This window comes from Leptidea sinapis, chromosome 1 (assembly GCF_905404315.1).
Source record: "Leptidea sinapis chromosome 1, ilLepSina1.1, whole genome shotgun sequence".
NCBI classification, from domain to species: Eukaryota; Metazoa; Arthropoda; class Insecta; order Lepidoptera; family Pieridae; genus Leptidea; species Leptidea sinapis.
Window position 1 is genome coordinate 400,179 of NC_066265.1, and position 24,611 is coordinate 424,789.

Below are 24,611 nucleotides of genomic sequence, written 5' to 3' on the forward strand. Positions count from 1 at the left end.
GTCCTATCTATTTGTAATGAGGTTACCGACGCTACTTCTGTAGCGTTAATATTCTAAGACTTGTACTATTTTAAATTCTTTGGTTAAAGCGTTTAGTAATATATTCCTAATTATTTGTTGACAAGTGAGAGCTTGGCGTTTGTTGTTGTTTGACATAGTATGTTCGGATTTCTGCGACCATGTTTGTCATAAGTTACGTCAATGTCAAAGTTTGAAAAGAGCGAGGCTGACTGCTGAGTGCTGACTGCTGTGTACTGTATTCTGATCTGTGTAGTAATTTGTATTTTTTAAGTCATAGCAATTTATTTCAAATCAGTGGCAGTGTAAATTGTTAACAATTAATATTTAAAAACTACAAAATTAACAGTATAATAAATGTATTAAAAGAAAAATAAATTAGACAATAGATCTAAATTTTGTGGTTAAAACATGTCAAGTGAAGTTTTGTACGTTAGGGGGATGAATGTAGTGAGTACAGATTTGTTTATAGAATATTGCTGGATGCATTAATATTTATTTATTTCTTTAATTTTCATCTCCATATAAAACAAATGGTGTATTTTAGTAACAAGATGTTTTTAATAAAGCAGCTGTTGACTTTATAAGCTTATACTTGTTTTTAATGATAACTCGCAAAGATTATTTATTTTTATAATTTTTTGAGTAGTAGCCCATGTTTGACTAATATTTATTAATCTTTTTATTTTACAAGTATTGTATTATAGACTATGATATTAAAAATAATTAAAACAATATTTGTTTTGTTGCCAGTCTGAGTCTGATGATGATAATGTTTGGGATGATAGAAAGTTAAATGATGCCTATGACAAAGCTTTAAGGATGGCTAATGATGATGTAGCTAAAAGAATAGCCATGTCTACCAACACTGGATCAAAGTATACAGAAAAACAGAGTAAGTTAAATCAAATCAAAATAACTTTATTCATGTACTTAGGTCAATGTCAAAGAATTACTTTTCTTATTGAATCTACCACCACTTCATAAAGGGCTGAGCTACTGAGAAGAAGTAGCAAGAAACTCATTGATACTCTTTTAATCAACATTTAAGGTTTTATTGTTTTACAATTCATTTCAATTACAATATATGTAACATGATAAAACGAAAATACTCAATAATATCAAATAGTCAATGCCTTACACAAGTAAGTCAAAAAAGTAAATGTAAATTAATACAAAACAAGGGTTATTGAGTAGAGTAGCTGCATCACCCACATACACAGTAAATAAATAATAAATAGCTGTTTTGCAAGCATTTTATTAGCAATTATAAATAAATGTAATACCTTTAATTTTAAGAATCTGAAGCAGACTTTCTGGTAACCGGTTCATTCTGCTACCACAAGTAGCCTCCATTCACTAGCATGACTCATGGGCCAGCCATTGTCTCCCTCGACCATATTTTAGGGAAGGGAATAATCTGTTCTATGTGGCCACCACAAGCAGTGACATTTAAGGGAGACTGATGAAGCCCTTCCTGCAAACTCAACCAAATAACAAAAATTAATTGTCTTCTACATATTATGCAATACTCTCTAAATACTTCTACTTACAATTTGACAATACTGCTTTAATTTGTATTTATTAATATTTTATGTAGTTAATATAAATTTATAATTATTAATATAATATTTTTATTAAAAGTAAGTAAAACTCAAATCCTTTAGGGTAATTCACAACCAATCAAATCAAATGTCAATTGTTGTGTCTTCAAAAACATCAACTAATACTCAATGGCTTGCATGAGTAAGTAAAAATAAAGTAAAATGTAAATTAATACATAAAAACAAGAGTTTGTGAGTACAGGAGATGCATCAATCATGCAGTGAGCATTTTATTACTTAACCAGTAGTTGATCGTTGCATTCTCAACTAAAGGTTTAATCTCAATAAAATGTAATTTAAGTAGAGTAGGAATAACAGAGAGAGTTCTAATACTGAAACATGCAGGGTAAGCCTGTCAGCCATTAAGTTGGCATAGCGACATAGAATAGAAATATTGAAATAATGCTGAAACATTAGATAAACTATATGTCTAGATAGAGCCTGTTGCTGCTAGGAAACTCATGAAAACAGGCCAGGTTTATTACTTTAGTATGTTGTGTGACAAGCTATGTCTTACACTCGCGATTTGTATATCACTTTGTGTTGGTATGTGTTTTTTTTTTGCTGAAAATAGAGGTTAACTGTTATCCTTAATTTTTTTCGACGTTTTCACAGCTGCCCATCCTATCTAGACATATAAAATGATTTAAGGCTGCAACATAAATTATTGTATTTCTAAAACTTTTCACATGATTTTATTAAAACAAAAAGTAGGTGTATTTCTAAAAATATAAGCTACACACACATAAAAGTTTCAAGCGATTTGACAGATTTAGTGAAATTCAATAAAATAAGGACAACTAAGCTGCCCCAAATAGTATTTGGTACTTATTACAATTTACCCATATTGGTTCCTGTGTATATTTCATTAACATAGCAATGAAACCAAAAAAAGCCTGACAAAAGTAGCTTAAATTATGCCCTTTAACATTACCTATCTGACATTGAAATCCTGATATAACCGGTGCAATAAGCTTGGAGATAAGTCTATTTTAATAGTTGGCATCCCGGTACTGTGTAATCTTTCATAATTTGCATGCAATAAATATTTTTCTAAAACAAATTTTGTGAAATATATTTAAGTCTAATATCTGAACACTTCAAATAATATTATTTACAGGTTCTTCTAAAAAAAGCCAAAGTACTTCTTCAAAGTCAAAAAGTTCCAAAATTCAGTGGAAGGCAGGTATGCAGTGCAAAGCTGTCTATAAGGACGATGGTTTGGTATATAAAGCTGTTGTGTTGAGTATTATTGATGACAAAGACTGCATTGTTCAATTCTCAGGTAAGAGCCAATCTAGTCAATTTCTGCAACACCTAAAGTTGGGGTAAAACCTGAAATTGTAGTGGCAACATGATTGTGTGCGTCTCCTTGAGACATAAGTCGCTGAAGCTGTACTGTCAAGCTGCCAAGTCTAAGTAACCCAGTACTTTCTATATGTTTGGCGCCATACAAGTCGCCGTTATGGTAACCATCTAGCCGACATCTTGTGCTGCTGTAGCTGTGCTGTTAGGTGCCAAGTCTAAGTAACCCAGTAATTTCAATTTTAAAGCTAATTTCCTCATCTACTGTTCTCTTATTTTGCGTCCAAATAGCACTCAATTCGAGCTGCACATGCACCTTTGAATTTCTTCACAGGTGTATGTAGGTTTCAACAAGATTATTTCCTTGACAATAAGAGAGAATACTATACTATTATGATACAAGTGAGCTAAGTTGCTCATCATACACATGACTGCGGGTTGCAGCCCAAGCCGTAGCCGAGGGTGTAAATCAGCCAAGTATCTAGTTAGCAAGTTGCTCACAAGTTTCTTACGCACTTTTTCAACACACTTGCGCAGAAAAAATAAACATGTATTGCATGAATGGTTTAGTTATGGGAAATGTCGCGCAAGTTTGTTTTTTTCATGTGCCAAATGTTAGGTAATTGATTACATACAGCCTACTTCAAAATAAAGTGTGTGCGTGTAATCTTTACGCGCGATTGAAGTAAAACTTAATTATAATTAACTTTAAAAATAGTTAACAGATACAAATATATATTACATTATACTTTTTTTGCTTATCTGAAATATGTTTGCCCGTGTTTGTCCCACCTATTCTAGGCCATCCAGTATGTAACAAATATTCTTAAAAACTTGAAAGACAAGAAGATTTAATTTATACCATTAAATATGTACTTACATTAATTAAAGCCGAGTTATTAATAAATAATTGAATAACAATAGTTAAATTATTAATATCACACATATCAATATAACGTTATTATTGAATATCAACGATATGACTCTATGGGCTCGGACTTTTTGCCTGTCCGATGGACGAAGAAAAATTAACTGAGAACTTTCATGTATTATTTATTACAAAGTAGTCATAACATCATAACACATGTAGTAGTTTTAGTTATACATTTTATTGCAAAGATTGAGCCTTACCCAATTATTCTGATTAACAATAATTATGATGAGTCCATTGGTCCAATAATACAGGATGTTATTTTTTAGAAAATTCATTCAGGTCGATTATTTCCGTCAAAAGTTCAAGAAATTTTAAAAAACTAAATATGCAGTTATTGGTTTTTTATCAATCGAGGGCATGACTCCTTTCACGACTTATCTCTAAGTCTCGTAATTCTTGGCCATCACCGCCCTTCTCAAAAAAACCTTGCCTGTGTATTATATTTTACAGATTAGAGTTACGACGAATCAATTAAAAAACTGACCCTCATCCTGCTTTAGACTTTATAGTGTCCATAGAAATTTTTTACTCTTTTTGCTGTATATGGCGTGAATGTCTTGCATCCAGCTATTTGCCATACAGTCACTGTTATAATTATCAACTGAACGGCCTATGCTTCAGTATAGAACTATAATGCTGTAATAAACTTCATTTTATTGCTTAAGAGCACTAATCCGATCCGTCTCCGTGAAAACAAGGTCCGGAGTAGTCGTGGAACTAATTCAATGGTAGTTTACGCACTAGATTCGGCTTCCGTCATCCGATGTCTTTCTGTCAACCGTAGAACTAGTTATACAACTACTATATACAAGGACTACATAACTCCATTTAAACACTTTTAACTACAAAAGTCCTCTACGTAACTTTACAGCGTCAGAACTGGTATTTACATGAGATTTGGGCTTCCCGAGATCTTTTGCAAGTAGACTTTCAGCTACGTCACTGGGCGCAGCTTACAGGTCGTTGTCGACGGTTATTGCTCTAACCCGAAGCCCGTCAACGCTGGAGTGCCCCAAGGCTGTGTTCTACGTTGTTTCTTCTGCATATCAATGATATGTTAGACACCTTCAACATACATTGCTATGCAGACGACTACTGGTGATGCCGTATACACGGGCTATGCAGGTGTCTCTCGGCAAATCGCCGACCAGTACCGGGAGAAACTGTGTCTATGTTGTAAAGTTGTGTCCCAATCCTCCCTTGTGAAGGTCGCGGAATGGGGTAAATTGAACCTTGTCCAATTTGACCCCCAGAAGACTCAAGTTTACGCGTTTACCACAAAAAAACCCCAATTAAAGCTCTTCGACGACACTTCCCTTAAAGCCTCATCTAGTATCGGAATGTCGAGCGATTGGCAATTCCGTGGCCATCTGGAGGGAAAGCCAAATTGGTTTCGAAGAAGCCGAGCGTCATTAATAGAACACGGCAATACTTCATGACTTTATACCTGCTTTGGGATTATATTTAATGTAGTACTGCCAATGTTGCAGCATGCCTGTTCAAGCACTTTTAAGTAAGCTACTGAGCAACTTAAGTATTATATTAAACCCCTTGAACAATCACTATTAAACAACATTCTGGCTCTACAGAAGTGATTCAAGCAGCTTGTTTATTTGTTTGTTTGGATATTAGTCCTGTATTTTTTTTTCATTTTAGTGTCTATTTTAATATTATATTTTGAAATTACAGATTACGATAATTTACAAAAGATGCCTATAAGTGAATTGCAATCACCATTAGATAAAAGTGAGCAGGCCGTAAGAATAGCCGAGACATTGTTCGACAGGCACGATGACGGCTTTGAGAGTCAGACCGTTGAGGACATGGAGCATGAAGAGGGAACCAGTACTGGAGACCTTGGTGAGTAGCTGATGAGTCAGCAGTATGTAGTCCATACACAATATGGGTATTTGAAATATTATAATGAAGCAATTTTTTATACTGTTGATGTTTTTTACCAGTAGTAGGGATTCGCCGGTTCTGGCTCACAGTAGTAGTGGGGATGAGCCGGTTCTGCCTCCCCGGTTCTGGCTCACTTGTTCGTGATGCCTACTAAAAAAAAAAAAAAAGAAGTTTGGTGTCAAACTGGGGGTTTTGATGTATTTCCGAGCGATTGCGCTGATCCGTTTTTCGATATCTCTTATAGTTTCAAAGTTAGCTTTTTAAGTTAAACAGATCCATACTCATTACTAATCAGTGGTAATTAACCTAATGATTGGTGAGCGCCTCAATGTGAATTCTATGAATGTGATAGATGTAATTAGTAAATTACCTCTCATTCGTTACTAAGATTAAAACGACAGTTTTGTGCTGTGTGTCTTATTTATGTTAAAAGATTATAAAAATAAAGTATATAATAAAACATCGTTGCAGATTGTATCATTTTCAAAATATTTGATGAAATCATTCAAAATCTTCTTATTAAACTCAAAGTATAGATACATTAAACAGTACTCGCTAAATATACTGCGTCAAATAAATTCTTTACTCTTGTAGTATTGTAGATATACATTCTGCAATTGCTTTGTAAAAACCTCGGCTGGAATCCCTAAGCTGGACGATCATATGAATCGAAGTATTGTCCCATATCATGTTCATCAATGTGTATTGTAACAACCCAGTGAGAGCCTGGCTTATTTTCACTATCTATATCAAGTCAAGTGAAAAAAATCTTTATTCACTGTAAAACATTATAAGTTATTTAGTGCAAGTCAGGTTGAAGTACAAAAGTTACAATGGCATACAACAATATTCATTAACAAAATTTAGAAAATTAATTCCAACTATCTTTATCATTCAAATAATCTTTCACATTATAATAGGCCTTGGATGTTAATTTATTTTTTACGATACATTTAATTTTTTTAATAGGTAAGATTTTACTATCATTTGGGAGTTCATTATAAAATATAACACAATCCACATTAAAATATTAAGATATTTAATTTTACGGAGCCTAGTAGATGGAATTGCGAGTTTATGTTTGTCTCGAGTACATTATGTACATCACTGTTCTTTTTAAATTGACTAATATGTTCATGAGCGTATAGGAGGTTCTCGTATATGTACTGGCAGTGTAATGTCATAATATTAATTTAACTAAACTTTTCTCTTAATGAACCCCTTGAACGCATTTTATATATTGCTGACAATGTAACAGGGCGTAACAACGTATATCGACTATCGGTTTGCTGCGTAAATATTATTTTGAATACTGAGATCAATTTTCTTCAAATAATTCTGAATCTCGATTGTATTCAAATTAGTTTAGAATAAGCTCTTGTCAGTTGAGGGATTGAATATTTATGCGGTTCATGTATTTTATTCATGTATTTAAAAGTTATTGTGTTACAACTTACAATAAAACAAAACATCATTTTATGTACTTATATTAATTCAAAATCATAAGGCAATATAGTAGTAAGTTTAACCAAAAATAATACACAGCCTTACAAACGATCAAACATAAACATAACTGCGGTAATCTATGGAAATATTGTGATTTTTATCAATTTTATTGTATAAGAGCTTATTCAAAACGAACTTTGGTTTTTGAAATATGTAACTTGAGTTAAATGATATAGCTCTTTGTCATTATCTTGATGTAACAAATTTTGAGATAAATAAAATAAACTTTGGTTTCTGTGATTACTTCCTTTCGTGAATATATCAACAATCCGACAATCAGACTTCCTCATCAGGTCATCAATTATTATTAGGATTAGTTTAAGATTTCCGTCAAACATATTATAGAGATCAGGCAGTTATATCTTGAAAGTAATTAACATGGTTGAGATTTTATAAAGGTTGCTATATATCATCAAAGCATCAAGTGATTTAGATAAAATTTGTGTCACTGACATCATTAAAAAATTTTATAAAATTATTTGCGAAAACTGATTATCCTCATCCACACACAATGCAACTTCAACTACAAAAAAGGTTTCAAATAATATAATGAGACGATTTATTGTCAAACAACCATTTATTGATTATATTTCAATATAATAATTTATAAGTAAACCAAAATACAGTACCTACATCGTAACTTACTCCACAAGTTATGTATCTAATCCTATTCTTTTCAAAAAAATTAATTCAACCTTAAAACTTATATAATATTTTTTTATTTTATGATGACTCCAAGCTAATGTATCAATATAATTTGCTTAGATATACCGTTTGGTATGACAAACTAGATTTATTTATTCGTTGAACAATATTCATTCTTATTTTCAAATAGGCATATCTTTTAATTTTCCATTTTCATATACTTACTTAGTTACACTTTTATTAAATTTGAATGTGAATTGTCCAACAACATCTAATGCATGCGTTTACATCTAAGTACTAGGAATTCATTAAATATGTTAACTTTGTTTTCATCTTTATAATTATGGTACCGCACTCTATTAATTGACTTTTGGATAGCAAACAATTTTTTCTGTAATCAGAGGTTTAGAAACGCAAATGTAAATCAAGTTTTATATCCGTGTAAAATTTTTATATATCAGTGTACAATAATTTTAATTTATTTTGAAACTTATTTAACTAGTGAAAGTCATTGCATTAGAGTTTTAGAAATATTCAATATATAAAATCCCAAATTAATAGGTTTATTGAAGAACAATTTAGTTTTTCGTAATTGAACTGCAACCAAATTCTCATTTTAAAATAGATAAACTGTGGAATTCTATCTTGGCAATTAAATCTTGTACAATTTTACATTTACTCTTTTTTCAATCTTTTCCATTGTTCTTTATACACTGATTTATTCATTAATTTATAAAAATATTTTCGAAATGAGCTGTAGGTAGCTTGTTTATGCATGTTCCTATTTAAATCTATGTAATATTGTAACTATGAGCTTTGTTTGAATTTTAAATTTCTATCAATATTTTGTAATTTCTGTGTGAAGGGCCCATATTGGCACACCTAAAGTTCTTTACCCGAAATTGTTCTTCCTAACTATTTGTAATCCGAATCATCATTCTTCCTAAAAATTTTCATCCTAAAGTTTTCATTCATACTATTTGTAGTGCTACCGGCGATGCTCATATCACTGATGTTTCCAAAAATTGTAAATAATAACATCATTAATGTAAATATATTTAAACTCCTACTGTTTTTTATCATAACGCTTTTATCCCTAAACATACTCACCATAATATTTTCACTCATACTCAGAATGAAACATTTACCGAGTGTAATAAAAAATATATGTGGGTAGAAGATTATATTTATAGTTTCAATGATTATTATTTTAGCTTGGTATACCTATAATCTTTTATCTTATTTAGATTTTGTTTTCTGAAATATTACTATAAATAATGGGTGTTGCCCGGCTCATATGTATTTATGTTCTAACTTAACCTAACCTACCTTTAGTTTCTAGAAAAGGATATGGTTATAAGATCTAGATTCTGTTTTCTGAAATATAACTATTAATACTAGAGTGAAAAGAAAATACATCGACAAAAATGATAGAATTAAAAATATATTGAACATTTGAAAGCTATAGCCGCTAATATTAAACTTATTTAATTGAAATGTATATATGAAAACATGTATTTAACTACTTGTACCATGGTACTATTATTCTTATATGTTATACCTACATGTTATGTGAAAACAAAGTTAGGCAAAATTTGTATATATAATATTGATTATTATGAATAAAAAGAAAGCTAAAAAATCATTATTATTTGGAAAATTTAGTCTTAAAGTTTGAAATTGTTCTTCCTTCAAATATTTGACAAGTTTGTCTAAACTGAATGAAAAAAGTTTAATCGAATCAACATATTGTCAGTTGAATTTTACGATTATTTAATTTTATAGTTTTTGTGAATGCCTTGTATTTTTCTTACGTTTGTGGAATAATATCAATTACTTTTTCAATAGAATTTAATGCATGAACAACGGAAAAGATATTATTCAAATCATCTTACAAGTAACATCTGTAAAAATAACGTAATGCAATTATATAGTACTTTAAAAAACGTCACAGTTAATGAATCAGCTTTTTGTAATAGAATAATTTCATATTAAATTAAGAGTAAGTAAATCTTTTTCAGAAAACAGAATCTAGATTAACCTAACCTAACCTACCTTTAGTTTCTAGAAAAGGATTTGGTTCTGAAATATCTCTATCAAAAATGGTATGATATCAATTTGAGGAATCTCTTCGATTGCTCACAAATTTTTATGTTAATTTTATTCTGCACACTGATTTTTGTCAAGAAATAAAATTATTCCTAATGAATCTTAATTTCAAAAATGTAGTTGCACTATAATGTACGGTGAGGATTTTTTTTTTCTTTTTTAAAATTACTTTTGATTTCTTAAATACTGAGTTTCATCTTACAATAAGTACTCAATAACTAAGTTTGCAAAATCTTTTCAGTATCATTGGAGTCAAAGTTTACGTATAACGACACAAGTATTTTTATGGAAATTAAAAAAATTGTGTGTAAGCATGGTTTTGATGAATGGTTAAATCATGTCCGAATTGGATGGAGGAAAACTTCAAAAACGTACCTATGTAACAAACGGATATAATAATAATAAAGATATCAAATCATTTTTGATAGAGTTCAAAAACATTTCTGGTGATTCTAATGTTTGTAATTGGTAAGATTTACTTACTCTTAATTTAATATGAAGTTATTCTATTACAAAAAGCTGATTCATTAACTGTGACGTTTTTTAAAGTACTATATAATTGCATTACGTTATTTTTACAGATGTTACTAGTAAGATGATTTGAATAATATCTTTTCCGTTGTTCATGCATTAAATTCTATTGAAAAAGTAATTGATATTATTCCACAAACGTAAGAAAAATACAAGGCATTCACAAAAACTATAAAATTAAATAATCGTAAAATTCAACTGACAATATGTTGATTCGATTAAACTTTTTTCATTCAGTTTAGACAAACTTGTCAAATATTTGAAGGAAGAACAATTTCAAACTTTAAGACTAAATTTTCCAAATAATAATGATTTTTTAGCTTTCTTTTTATTCATAATAATCAATATTATATATACAAATTTTGCCTAACTTTGTTTTCACATAACATGTAGGTATAACATATAAGAATAATAGTACCATGGTACAAGTAGTTAAATACATGTTTTCATATATACATTTCAATTAAATAAGTTTAATATTAGCGGCTATAGCTTTCAAATGTTCAATATATTTTTAATTCTATCATTTTTGTCGATGTATTTTCTTTTCACTCTAGTATTAATAGTTATATTTCAGAAAACAGAATCTAGATCTTATAACCATATCCTTTTCTAGAAACTAAAGGTAGGTTAGGTTAAGTTAGAACATAAATACATATGAGCCGGGCAACACCCATTATTTATAGTAATATTTCAGAAAACAAAATCTAAATAAGATAAAAGATTATAGGTATACCAAGCTAAAATAATAATCATTGAAACTATAAATATAATCTTCTACCCACATATATTTTTTATTACACTTGGTAAATGTTTCATTCTGAGTATGAGTGAAAATATTATGGTGAGTATGTTTAGGGATAAAAGCGTTATGATAAAAAACAGTAGGAGTTTAAATATATTTACATTAATGATGTTATTATTTACAATTTTTGGAAACATCAGTGATATGAGCATCGCCGGTAGCACTACAAATAGTATGAATGAAAACTTTAGGATGAAAATTTTTAGGAAGAATGATGATTCGGATTACAAATAGTTAGGAAGAACAATTTCGGGTAAAGAACTTTAGGTGTGCCAATATGGGCCCTTCACACAGAAATTACAAAATATTGATAGAAATTTAAAATTCAAACAAAGCTCATAGTTACAATATTACATAGATTTAAATAGGAACATGCATAAACAAGCTACCTACAGCTCATTTCGAAAATATTTTTATAAATTAATGAATAAATCAGTGTATAAAGAACAATGGAAAAGATTGAAAAAAGAGTAAATGTAAAATTGTACAAGATTTAATTGCCAAGATAGAATTCCACAGTTTATCTATTTTAAAATGAGAATTTGGTTGCAGTTCAATTACGAAAAACTAAATTGTTCTTCAATAAACCTATTAATTTGGGATTTTATATATTGAATATTTCTAAAACTCTAATGCAATGACTTTCACTAGTTAAATAAGTTTCAAAATAAATTAAAATTATTGTACACTGATATATAAAAATTTTACACGGATATAAAACTTGATTTACATTTGCGTTTCTAAACCTCTGATTACAGAAAAAATTGTTTGCTATCCAAAAGTCAATTAATAGAGTGCGGTACCATAATTATAAAGATGAAAACAAAGTTAACATATTTAATGAATTCCTAGTACTTAGATGTAAACGCATGCATTAGATGTTGTTGGACAATTCACATTCAAATTTAATAAAAGTGTAACTAAGTAAGTATATGAAAATGGAAAATTAAAAGATATGCCTATTTGAAAATAAGAATGAATATTGTTCAACGAATAAATAAATCTAGTTTGTCATACCAAACGGTATATCTAAGCAAATTATATTGATACATTAGCTTGGAGTCATCATAAAATAAAAAAATATTATATAAGTTTTAAGGTTGAATTAATTTTTTTGAAAAGAATAGGATTAGATACATAACTTGTGGAGTAAGTTACGATGTAGGTACTGTATTTTGGTTTACTTATAAATTATTATATTGAAATATAATCAATAAATGGTTGTTTGACAATAAATCGTCTCATTATATTATTTGAAACCTTTTTTGTAGTTGAAGTTGCATTGTGTGTGGATGAGGATAATCAGTTTTCGCAAATAATTTTATAAAATTTTTTAATGATGTCAGTGACACAAATTTTATCTAAATCACTTGATGCTTTGATGATATATAGCAACCTTTATAAAATCTCAACCATGTTAATTACTTTCAAGATATAACTGCCTGATCTCTATAATATGTTTGACGGAAATCTTAAACTAATCCTAATAATAATTGATGACCTGATGAGGAAGTCTGATTGTCGGATTGTTGATATATTCACGAAAGGAAGTAATCACAGAAACCAAAGTTTATTTTATTTATCTCAAAATTTGTTACATCAAGATAATGACAAAGAGCTATATCATTTAACTCAAGTTACATATTTCAAAAACCAAAGTTCGTTTTGAATAAGCTCTTATACAATAAAATTGATAAAAATCACAATATTTCCATAGATTACCGCAGTTATGTTTATGTTTGATCGTTTGTAAGGCTGTGTATTATTTTTGGTTAAACTTACTACTATATTGCCTTATGATTTTGAATTAATATAAGTACATAAAATGATGTTTTGTTTTATTGTAAGTTGTAACACAATAACTTTTAAATACATGAATAAAATACATGAACCGCATAAATATTCAATCCCTCAACTGACAAGAGCTTATTCTAAACTAATTTGAATACAATCGAGATTCAGAATTATTTGAAGAAAATTGATCTCAGTATTCAAAATAATATTTACGCAGCAAACCGATAGTCGATATACGTTGTTACGCCCTGTTACATTGTCAGCAATATATAAAATGCGTTCAAGGGGTTCATTAAGAGAAAAGTTTAGTTAAATTAATATTATGACATTACACTGCCAGTACATATACGAGAACCTCCTATACGCTCATGAACATATTAGTCAATTTAAAAAGAACAGTGATGTACATAATGTACTCGAGACAAACATAAACTCGCAATTCCATCTACTAGGCTCCGTAAAATTAAATATCTTAATATTTTAATGTGGATTGTGTTATATTTTATAATGAACTCCCAAATGATAGTAAAATCTTACCTATTAAAAAAATTAAATGTATCGTAAAAAATAAATTAACATCCAAGGCCTATTATAATGTGAAAGATTATTTGAATGATAAAGATAGTTGGAATTAATTTTCTAAATTTTGTTAATGAATATTGTTGTATGCCATTGTAACTTTTGTACTTCAACCTGACTTGCACTAAATAACTTATAATGTTTTACAGTGAATAAAGATTTTTTTCACTTGACTTGATATAGATAGTGAAAATAAGCCAGGCTCTCACTGGGTTGTTACAATACACATTGATGAACATGATATGGGACAATACTTCGATTCATATGATCGTCCAGCTTAGGGATTCCAGCCGAGGTTTTTACAAAGCAATTGCAGAATGTATATCTACAATACTACAAGAGTAAAGAATTTATTTGACGCAGTATATTTAGCGAGTACTGTTTAATGTATCTATACTTTGAGTTTAATAAGAAGATTTTGAATGATTTCATCAAATATTTTGAAAATGATACAATCTGCAACGATGTTTTATTATATACTTTATTTTTATAATCTTTTAACATAAATAAGACACACAGCACAAAACTGTCGTTTTAATCTTAGTAACGAATGAGAGGTAATTTACTAATTACATCTATCACATTCATAGAATTCACATTGAGGCGCTCACCAATCATTAGGTTAATTACCACTGATTAGTAATGAGTATGGATCTGTTTAACTTAAAAAGCTAACTTTGAAACTATAAGAGATATCGAAAAACGGATCAGCGCAATCGCTCGGAAATACATCAAAACCCCCAGTTTGACACCAAACTTCTTTTTTTTTTTTTTTTAGTAGGCATCACGAACAAGTGAGCCAGAACCGGGGAGGCAGAACCGGCTCATCCCCACTACTACTGTGAGCCGGCGAATCCCTACTACTTTTACCAGATGGTTAATGATAGTTACGCCCTGTCCATCTCGATTCAGTGCCACTCAGAATAATTGATTGAACTCAACATTCTGAGCGGCTTCCTAATTAGGATCAGTAGAAGAAGGATTCAGTGTTGAGATTATCAAATACGTATTGTCTAATGTCGACTTGACTAGCAGCGCCACACTTTCAGGCGCGGAAATAATACGAACTGCTCTCTGTGATCAAACAATTACACGAGAGAATCTGAAACTGTAGACTCGACCGTTTACTTTAGAGATGCACGTGTTTACTTGGTGATAATCGATTTATGTCTTACCGACTGTGCCGATATTCAAAACATTTTTAAAAACCGACTCTGCCAGAATCGGGGAATACTCGCTCGGGCCGCACGTCGTATTCTTGGGAGGTTGATAGCACGTGGGCTACACTGTCCACAACTTAGCCCATCATAGCCCAAATAATATGGCACCATTCGAGTTTCAAGCGTCACAAAAGAAGGTTGAAACTTGCAATCAATTCTTCATGGTCCTTACAACCGTGAACCATGGTCTTTTTCCACGTTGGAACTTATCACATAAACATCTAAACGAAAAAGTTGTACCTACATTTTGCTATTTGTTAACTTTCAGGTGTGTCACAGCAACAAAAAAGAAATCGTAAAGGGAAAAGTAAACAAAAACGAAGTAGCTTCACACTGTCAGACATGCCCATGCCGGATATATCCATTCTTAAAAATGTAAGTTAATATTATTTTTGTTATTTTTAGTATACTTATAACAGAGTGGTCATATATCAGAATATATCTCAATTTCTACCTGTTACAAGTAATGGCGAAATTAGTTGCGATTTAATCAAAATTAATTTAATCATCAATAAGTACCAAGCTCAGTGTCTGTAGAGGACGTGCCCTGAATTAATCTTAACATAATAATTAGGTTAAATAGAGTGATTTGATCAAAATGCTTGCTGTACCGATACGCGGGTGAAAGTTTTTTTCACTTATGAAAAATATACACGTTCGAAGAGCCGCAGCAAAATGAAAATATGTTCACTTTCAGGTCATACAAACATAAATATTATCAAATATTTACTTACCAGTTGTAGTCCTTGGCATAGTTAAAATATGATACATTTTTATTTTTCTCGTATTATTCATGCATACAGTACACTAAACAAAGTGCAACTATTTCGCGTGGTTGTATGAAGCTTACTCTCTGTACCGTTTTATTTACTCATAGTTTCAAAGATCCTACGCAAGTAGTCGGAAAAGTACGTGATTATCATCCAGCGTAAGTCATGGTTTGGTTGGGATTGTCTTATCAAGGTTACAAAGCTTCATTTTTGTTAAAACGGAGTGAACAGTATCGGAAGTGTATCACGAGACTGTATTAGATCGTGTTGTGAAAACTCGTAGCAGTAGGTACATTTTTAAAAAAAATACATACTTCAATTGTTTTTAAATATGTATATTCAAAAATGATCGTAAAGTTTCGATAGTCAACTGGTATTTTTATTGCCACAAAATAATTCTGCTTTACGCATTTAGAAAATTGTTTTAAAAAACAAATATCGCGCCAAAAAGGGAGCCGCCATTATCGTGATGACGTCAAATGTGCGGTACAGTCCTTATTGATTATTTGTAACAAATAGAAATGGCCTTTCATAGTCCGTATCCGTTGGGGTGTTGCTATAGTGACGTCACGTGACATACAGATAATGAAACTATGATTTTAAATTTGAAAATATAAATAATTGTCATGTTTTTTATAACAAATTAGTATTGCAATCGTATTTGTGACCTATGGTTAAAACCTCTATAAATAACATTCAGCTGGGCAGTGTGGACATGCCGCTGCCGCCTCCTCCTCCGCTGCACGTGGCCTCTCGCCCGCCCGCGTCCGAGGACCAGGCGCTCTCCTCCATGTTGCTGGGCTGGTACATGAGCGGCTACTACACCGGCCTCTACCAGGGCATGAAACGGTAACACCCGATGTATATATTTAGCAAGTTGCTACAACGGCCGCCCGCCATATTAGTGACGTCAGACATGTCTCGCTCCCTGTGTATCCGACTGATATTTTAAGAATGGAGAAAGATAAAACAGCAAAGAATTATAATAGTCTAAGAGCCCGTGAACCCCAGACCTACGTTATTTTATAAAAGCTGAAAGTTTGTCAGCGCAAGCTCCCAACACAGGTAAGAACGATGGACCATTATGAAGTTTGGGTTATAATTTGAATTCATCGTAGTCTCTTTTGTCCACAATTAATTACCACAACCATATTATAACATTTTACTTACTTACATCCTTATCGCATGATGCATGGAAAAGAGCAATACTTGAATTCAATTTATAAAGATAAAATGTTTCGATAAAATTATATCGATATGTTCATGCATGCACTTGTTGAGTAGCGAGATATTTTTATTGTTTACATTAATTATTCTCACATAAGTTACATAGATTAAACGTAAAGGTAAATGAACCATACGTCATAGTATTAGGGTACATTTATAATTGTATAAATTGCACTACACATAAAAAATATTAATTGTATTTAAATCGGAAAATTATGAACACCGATGATAGGAAATTCCTTCGTTGGACATATTTTTATCGGGTCTATGATTTCTACAGTCCGAAATGGCACAATAAGGCATATTTGTATTTTTTTAAAAAGATAGTTATGCTTCACTTGACATCAAATGACTGGTCTCACTTGAGCCTCGAGTAGGTACATTTGTAGATATACAGAATAGTGGCGACAGGGTAACGCCCTCAAGCCACTTCCACTAGTTTTTTCTGTTCCGTGTTATAAAACGTAATTGAATTTTATTATTATTTCGATTGCAGGTCAAAGCAAAACGGGAACGACAAATGAAGGCAGCTTTTTCTACATAATTTTAACTATCACTTAAAAGTTTAAAATCCAAACATGAAATAAATATACATTAAGTTTTGTGTTTGTTGTTTTTTTTAAACCAGATTGGTGTTCCCCAGGTCTGTGTTAAAACACAAAGTACCTCATTGAACTAAAGTTCCAACACTACTTGTGAGGCATATATTGCAAGGTTTTATGCTGCGACATACTCGTTAACCAATAAGCAATATGGCTACATTGGGATGTATGGCTATCTTCCTCGAACAATAAAAGTTTGGAGAAAACTTTTTGCAGGTCGCTATGACGTCATAGTAGAGGATCCGAGTTACGACCTACTTTCATCCATCAAGTTAATGGTTAAATATTATATTTGATTTTATATGTATAAGATAGTAAGTAACTCTCGCAATACACACGTACACAAGTTCTTTAAAATAAAATTATTTAAACGCGGTATATCGACAGTTAAATTATTGTAAGTTGTGTATGAATGGATAAAGTCTGGACCGAATAAATGTTTTGATTAAAACGTGAACAGTTAAATAGTTAAAATAAGTGAATTTAAAGTATTGTGCTAAGTATTTAAGAGAATAATTATTCAAAAAGTGACTGAGGTATAAAAAAGTGCTAACAATTGCATTCCACTATAAGGATTGAGGCGATAAAGGCATATGACACACGGGCGTATATGGTTTTATACTGGATGAGCAAACTGTAAGTGATGTAAATATACTAATAATATATTAATAAGAGTTACATCTGAGACATACACTTATTGAACTAAGTGGTTGATGAATCGTTTTGTACAAGTTACCTACTTACATAACATAAAGTTCCGTAATGCCTTTATGCACAAAATGTTCGGTAACTATTCTTGTTACACAAAAACGTTTGAAGTGTACAAAATGCAATAACCAATACCATTCTGAATGTGTTGGTTATAATAATAATGATACAAAGTCACGATCACAGTGGATATGTTCCAGTTGCTCCCCAATCACTAAACAATGTAATTTAAATAGCACTTCCACAGTGTCTATAGAAACGCAGCCAACCAATTCTACTATATCGTCAAGTGTTAAAAGTAAAATTGAGAATTAGATTATCGACGTAATTACGAAGGAATTACCGAGTATTATTCGGGAGGTTCTGGTTTCCGAGTTGGAACCAATTAAACAGCAGTTACAACAACTAAAGGATTCCACCACAGTTCTTAATAATCAATACGAAGAATTATTAGAAGTTGTCAATTCCAAAACTACGGAAATATCATCTCTCCGCTTTGAAAAAGACACCCTATGTGATACCGTAAGCGATTTTTGCGCGTTCCCCGAACAATGGAAGGAATCGATTGTTATCGGTATTCCCAAGCCTGGTAAACGTAAAACTTGTCCCAGTAGTTATAGACCCATTAGTTTAATTAACTCTTTAGGTAAACTATACGAACGTCTGATTCTCGCGCGCCTCAAATATTATATCGCGGAGCAGAAGTGCAGAGCAGTTTGGTTTCAGGACTGCTCACTCGTGTCCTCAACGAGCCCACCGACTCACTGAGTATATTCTTAAACGAATCCAATACCGTACAGTTACAGCGGCCGTATTTCTCGATGTCACGAAAGCTTTCGACAAGGTATGGCATAACGGCTTAATCTTTAAGCTGTATGAACTGGGTATGCCAGACAGGCTCGTGCGCATCATACGAGCCTACCTTACTGATCGAAGCTTCCGCTATCGAGAAGAAGGCACGTTATCCACGCCCCGACCTATCAGGTCGGGAGTGCCTCAGAGCTGAGTTCTGTCCCCGACCCTCTTCTCACTCTTCACGAGTGACCTCCCGAAGCCTCAGAAAGTGCAAATCGCACAATACGCGGACGACACGGCTCTTTATTATGGCGCCACTCGGGGGCGCCTCGCGACTCATACAAGAGTGCTTCAGGCCGCCGTTAATGAACTAGGAGACTGGTTCAGAAAATGGCGGATTGAAGTCAATCCCTCAAAGAGTGCAGCGGTACTCTTTGGTTATACTAATAAAAGAAAATCTTTGGCCCCTATACCTATTGTTAAATTATATGGGACCCCTATTCCGTGGGCCCAACATTACAAATATTTAGGTGTTACGTTCCACAGTAACATGAACTTCGCAAAACATATCACCACGGTTTGCATAGAGCCCGGTTTGTCCTTAGCCGCCTGTATCCACTTGTGTGCAAGCGAAGCAAACTACCGCTCAGACACAAGGTGACATTGTGCAAGACCATCGTATATCCCATTATGTCGTACGCAAGCATCGTGTTTGCCCACGCGCCGCCGAGCCACTTGCGGCGTTTGCAAGTGGTTCAAAATAGAATCACGCGCACGGCCACCGGAGCGCCGTGGTTCGTTCGTAACGTAGATCTCCATCGCGATCTTGAGCTGCCGACCATCGCTCAACATTTCAAGGAGATATCACGACGCTACTTTGATAAGGTGGCCGAGCACCCTAATATCTTGGTGAGAGAGGCATGTGCTTACACTCCTCTAGACCACAGTCTGAATAAACAGAGGCGACCTCGACACGTACTAGTCGACCCGGACGACTATATTACGATCGCGAACTCGACACCAGCACCATCACCAACACCGACACCAAACCAACCACACCGCCCTCGAAGACGTAGGCGCGGCCGTGTACATCAAACCGCTGCCACTCGTCACTTTGACGATTTGCAGCGGCCACAACCTAATATAATACGATTCACACACTTTGATAGAAGCGCGACGAGATAGTCCTCGTCCTGTAATCGTTTAACACCACTCACACTCACATCACAAATCACACACCTACAATAACACTACACACAAATAGTCACACACTTATATACACTCACACATACTTACATACATATATCACCGCACTCGCCGGCGAGTGCGAAGTCTCGTCAAACCTAGAGTCCACTGGACTAACAGATATATAAGATCGTTAGTGATCTTCTCTCCATCCAGCTTAGTGAGCAGGTGGTCCGAGGTTCGTTCTCCTTCCGAGACGCCGCGCGCCTGTGAGCTACATTTTCGGCCTCCAAGGCCCCCGCCCGGCTTCGCTGTAAAAGCCCTCAGGGCTATCAGCACAGAGGAGGTTTTTAGTCGGTAGGGGGTGTTTACACCCGAGCCCGACATATGGGCACCGTTTCGGGGTCTTCAATACGTAAATGTACTCCTCTCGAAAAAAAAAAACCGTAAGCCAGTTAAAATCTCGAATTAGGTCTATGGAGCAAATTTCGCGACAAAGCAATATAGAAATTATTGGAATCCCGGAACATAGAAACGAAAATACAAAGAAAATTGTAGAACAACTCTGTAGCGTAGTTGGGTTTAACCTTTCATCATCAAAGGATATTTTATTTCCTACGAGAGTTGCTAAGAATAATTGTGAATCAAATAAGCCAAGAGCTCTTCTATGTCAGCTGCCTAACAAATTAATGCGCGACAATTTACTTGAAGCTGTTATATTATATAACAAGACACACAAAGACTCTAAACTCTCCTCAACGCTATTGGGCATTGCTGGTCCCCAAGTGCCAATATTTGTAAACGAACACTTGACGCGAGCCAACAAATCCTTGCACGCTGATGCTCGAAAGAAAGCCAAAGAAAACGGTTATAAATTTGTTTGGGTAAGAGACAGTAAAATATTTATCCGTAAAGACGAAAATTCCCCCTCCAAGACGATTTTGAGCCCGGAACACCTGGAAAAGTTATTTAAATAATTTTCTTATTGATTTTAAAATACTTGTTTATATTGTTTTCTCACCGTTCTGTTTAGATTTTAAATTTTTTTAATAATGCAACATTAGATATATACTACCAAAATATAAGGGGAATGAGAACTAAGTTGGATGAGATTAATAAAAACGTATTATTACATAATTATATGATGAGACCTGGCTCAATAGCAATATATATGATGGAGAAATATTTGACGATCGCTATGAGATTTATAGACGTGATAGGCAGTCTAATTCTTCTTATAGTAATAGGGATGGTGGCGGTGTTCTCATTGCCGTACATAAATGTATTAAATCTCATAGAATGACCTCTTTTGAAAGTATTGCTGAAGACTTATGGGTAGAATTAGAGATTCAAAATGCTAATGGGTTTGACAAATTAAGCTTATGCGCCGTATATGTCTCCTCCTATTGAAAAAAAAACAGTTCTTCAGGCCTTTTTCTCGAAATCATCTATTGCTGTAAATGAATCTAAGAAACATTTGATAATCGGGGATTTTAATATGAGTTTTATAAAATGGACCAGAGAGGGCGATAATAAATTTCTGGAACCCATTAATTTTCAAACTCTAATAGGTACCTCTTTGATTGACCACATGGCTTTTTGTAATAGTAAACAATTTAATTCTGTGTTAAATAAAAATGGTAGAGTTTTAGATTTGGTGCTGTCAGACATAAAGAGTGTGACGGTAGTGGAGACATTAGATGCTATCTCAAGAACAGATTATCATCATCCACCATTAAATGTATCATTAGACCTGCTTCCAATGAGTTATTTAAAAGAAAAAAATAATATCCGTGAAAATTCTCTTAATTTCTTCAAGGGTGCATATAAATTAATAAAAAGTGAAATTTCATCGATAAACTGGTTGTCAGAATTAAGTAGCTGTATGGATATAGATGCTATGGTAACGAAATTTTATTCCATTTTACATAAATTTATAAAACTACATGTTCCTAAACAATTCAAACGAAATTATAAATACGCTCCCTGGTTCACACATAACCTTACTCAAGTATTGAATGAGAAAGAAAAGATACGAAAACGCTACAAAAAATATATGAATGAAATGGTCAAACTACAATATAGTTATCTTATTAAAAGAAAGATCTCGTGTGCTTATAAATAGTTCTTATGAAAAATATATAAAAAAAATAGAAGATAATATAAAATTAAACCCAAAAATGTTCTGGTCTTACATAAAATCTAAAAGAGGTAATACAATTAGTGTAATTCCATCTTTAATGAAATTAAACGATAGTTCATCGAACGATGGCACTGAGATTGCTAACTTTTTTGCTGAGTTCTTTTCATCTATATATTATAATAACACATCAAAAATTGTATCACCACAAAAGGTTTACATTACATCAAGATTTTATAAAAATAGTACAAATCACCTACAGGTAAGCGAAACAGAAGTTAAAAATAAGTTAATGTCTCTTGTCATTAATAAAAGTGCGGGAACTGATGGTATACCTCCCGTATTCTATAAAAATTGTGCTGCGGAATTATCGATACCTTTAACAATAATATATAATAAATCTGTAAGGGATGGTATATTTCCAAGTGAATGGAAAAAAGGGAAGGTGGTACCTATATTCAAGAAGGGTAATAAATCGGAAATAAAAAATTATAGACCAATTACTGTACTAAGTACTCCTGCCAAAATATTTGAATCTTTTGTCTGTTCCCATATCTCATGGGAAACTAAACATTTAATAAGTGAAAAACAACATGGTTTCGTTAAAAAACGATCAACCCTTACAAATTTGTTGTGTTTTACTGATTCTGTAATAAATGAGCAATGATAAGGAGGTTGACGCTGTGTAAACAGATTTTAGTAAGGCTTTTGACAAAGTCGACCACACCCTGCTAATAAAGAAGCTGAGAGATGCATACTGCTTCTCAGAAAGTGTATTAGTATGGTTAGAATCATATTTAGCTCATCGACCACAAGTAGTTAAAATAAGTGGGTATCAATCTAGATAATTTCAACAAACATCTGGCGTTCCTCAAGGCTCTAATTTGGGACCATTATTGTTTACACTGTTTATAAACGATATTTCCAAAAGTATTCAAGAATCAAATTACGAGTTATATGCAGATGACTTAAAAATATATCGTACGGTTACTTGTTCAGAGGATCAAACGAAACTACAGAATGATATCCATCGTGTAATGTTATGGTGTAAAAATAATTTGATGGAACTGAATGCGTCCAAATGTCATTTTATAAAATTTTCTAGGAAACGAAAGAAATTGGAGAGTAAATATCATATTGATGGCATACAAATAAATCAAATAAACTATATCAATGATTTGGTGGGGAGATTTGATAGACATGTTGACAAAATAGCTCACAAAAGTTTTACAATGCTTGGGTTTTTCTTACGTAACACCAAGGCTTTTACATCAATTCCTACGCTTAAAATACTATACTATTCCCTTGTAAGATCTCAGGTTGAATACAATTCGGTAGTCTGGTGCCCCTATTACAAAAAGTACATCACTAGGATTGAGTCGGTTCAAAAAAATTATATCCAAATTGAGTTATGTCACTAATAATTACACTATTATATATTATAGTTACAAAGACAAATTAAAATTATTCAATATGAAAACCTTAGAATTGCGAACAAATGCGTTACAAATTCTTTTCTTATATAAATTATTAAATAATCAATTAGACTGTCCATTACTTCTATCTAAGATTGGATATTGTACCACCTTATCCTTGTCGTATTAGTACATATCTGCCAGTACATGTACGATTCTTCAGAAACAATTATGGCTCAAATTCACCTATCCAACTTATTTCAAAATTATATGACAGTAAATTCCATAGTTATAGTAGTATAGATGTAAATTTTAATACATTTGGCAATTTTAAAAAATACGCTTTTGAACCCTTATAATTTGGATGTATAAAATTATAGTTTTTAGAAATAGTAAACATACATATTGTAGTAGTATTACTTAACTTACATTAATAAATGAAGGCAACGCTGTGCATACCTATAAGTTAGATATATAAGTATTAAATATAAGAAATGTTACATTTAAAGTAGTCATATTATTAATTGTATGTCTGGTTGGTAAGCCTTTTCTAATAAATAAATAAATACTTGACAGATAGTTTTCAGACAACTTGCGATGTATTTTTATCATTTTAAATTTGTGGTTTGATGTGTCCCACAGCTCCACGCGGTTTTATTGCGGTCGACCGCCACGGCGGTAACGCTAGTACATAACGCTCTTATGAGTAAGAACCTTTAAAAATAAGCTATTATTAGTAAACTTTCGGTGTTACAAGTGAGCATAGTTAATAATATAAGCCCAGTACAAGGGCAGAGTCGACAAATAAAAGAAACTA

General features: G+C 32.4%; 1 protein-coding gene across 1 annotated transcript; it reads left to right on the forward strand.

Annotated features, from left to right (window-relative positions):
• The first annotated feature begins 239 nt into the window (after nt 1-239).
• LOC126968188 (survival of motor neuron protein) lies at nt 240-17,553 on the forward strand. The gene is made up of 7 exons (XM_050813050.1): nt 240-468; nt 772-913; nt 2,743-2,907; nt 5,551-5,721; nt 15,221-15,327; nt 16,423-16,571; nt 17,446-17,553. The coding sequence occupies exons 1-7, from the start codon at nt 430-432 to the stop codon at nt 17,471-17,473; spliced, it is 801 nt and encodes a 266-aa protein (XP_050669007.1). The 5' UTR covers nt 240-429; the 3' UTR covers nt 17,474-17,553.
• The last annotated feature ends 7,058 nt before the right edge of the window (nt 17,554-24,611 follow it).

What these genes read in the sequence shown, in the direction of transcription:
- LOC126968188 (XM_050813050.1), top strand. Translation starts at nt 430, where the DNA reads ATGTCAAGTGAAGTTTTGTACGTTAGGGGGATGAATGTA. An exon ending in CTGCATTGTTCAATTCTCAG is followed by an intron (nt 2,908 to 5,550) that starts GTAAGAGCCAAT and finishes TTGAAATTACAG; the next exon opens with ATTACGATAATTTACAAAAG. An exon ending in CTCTACCAGGGCATGAAACG is followed by an intron (nt 16,572 to 17,445) that starts GTAACACCCGAT and finishes TTTCGATTGCAG; the next exon opens with GTCAAAGCAAAACGGGAACG.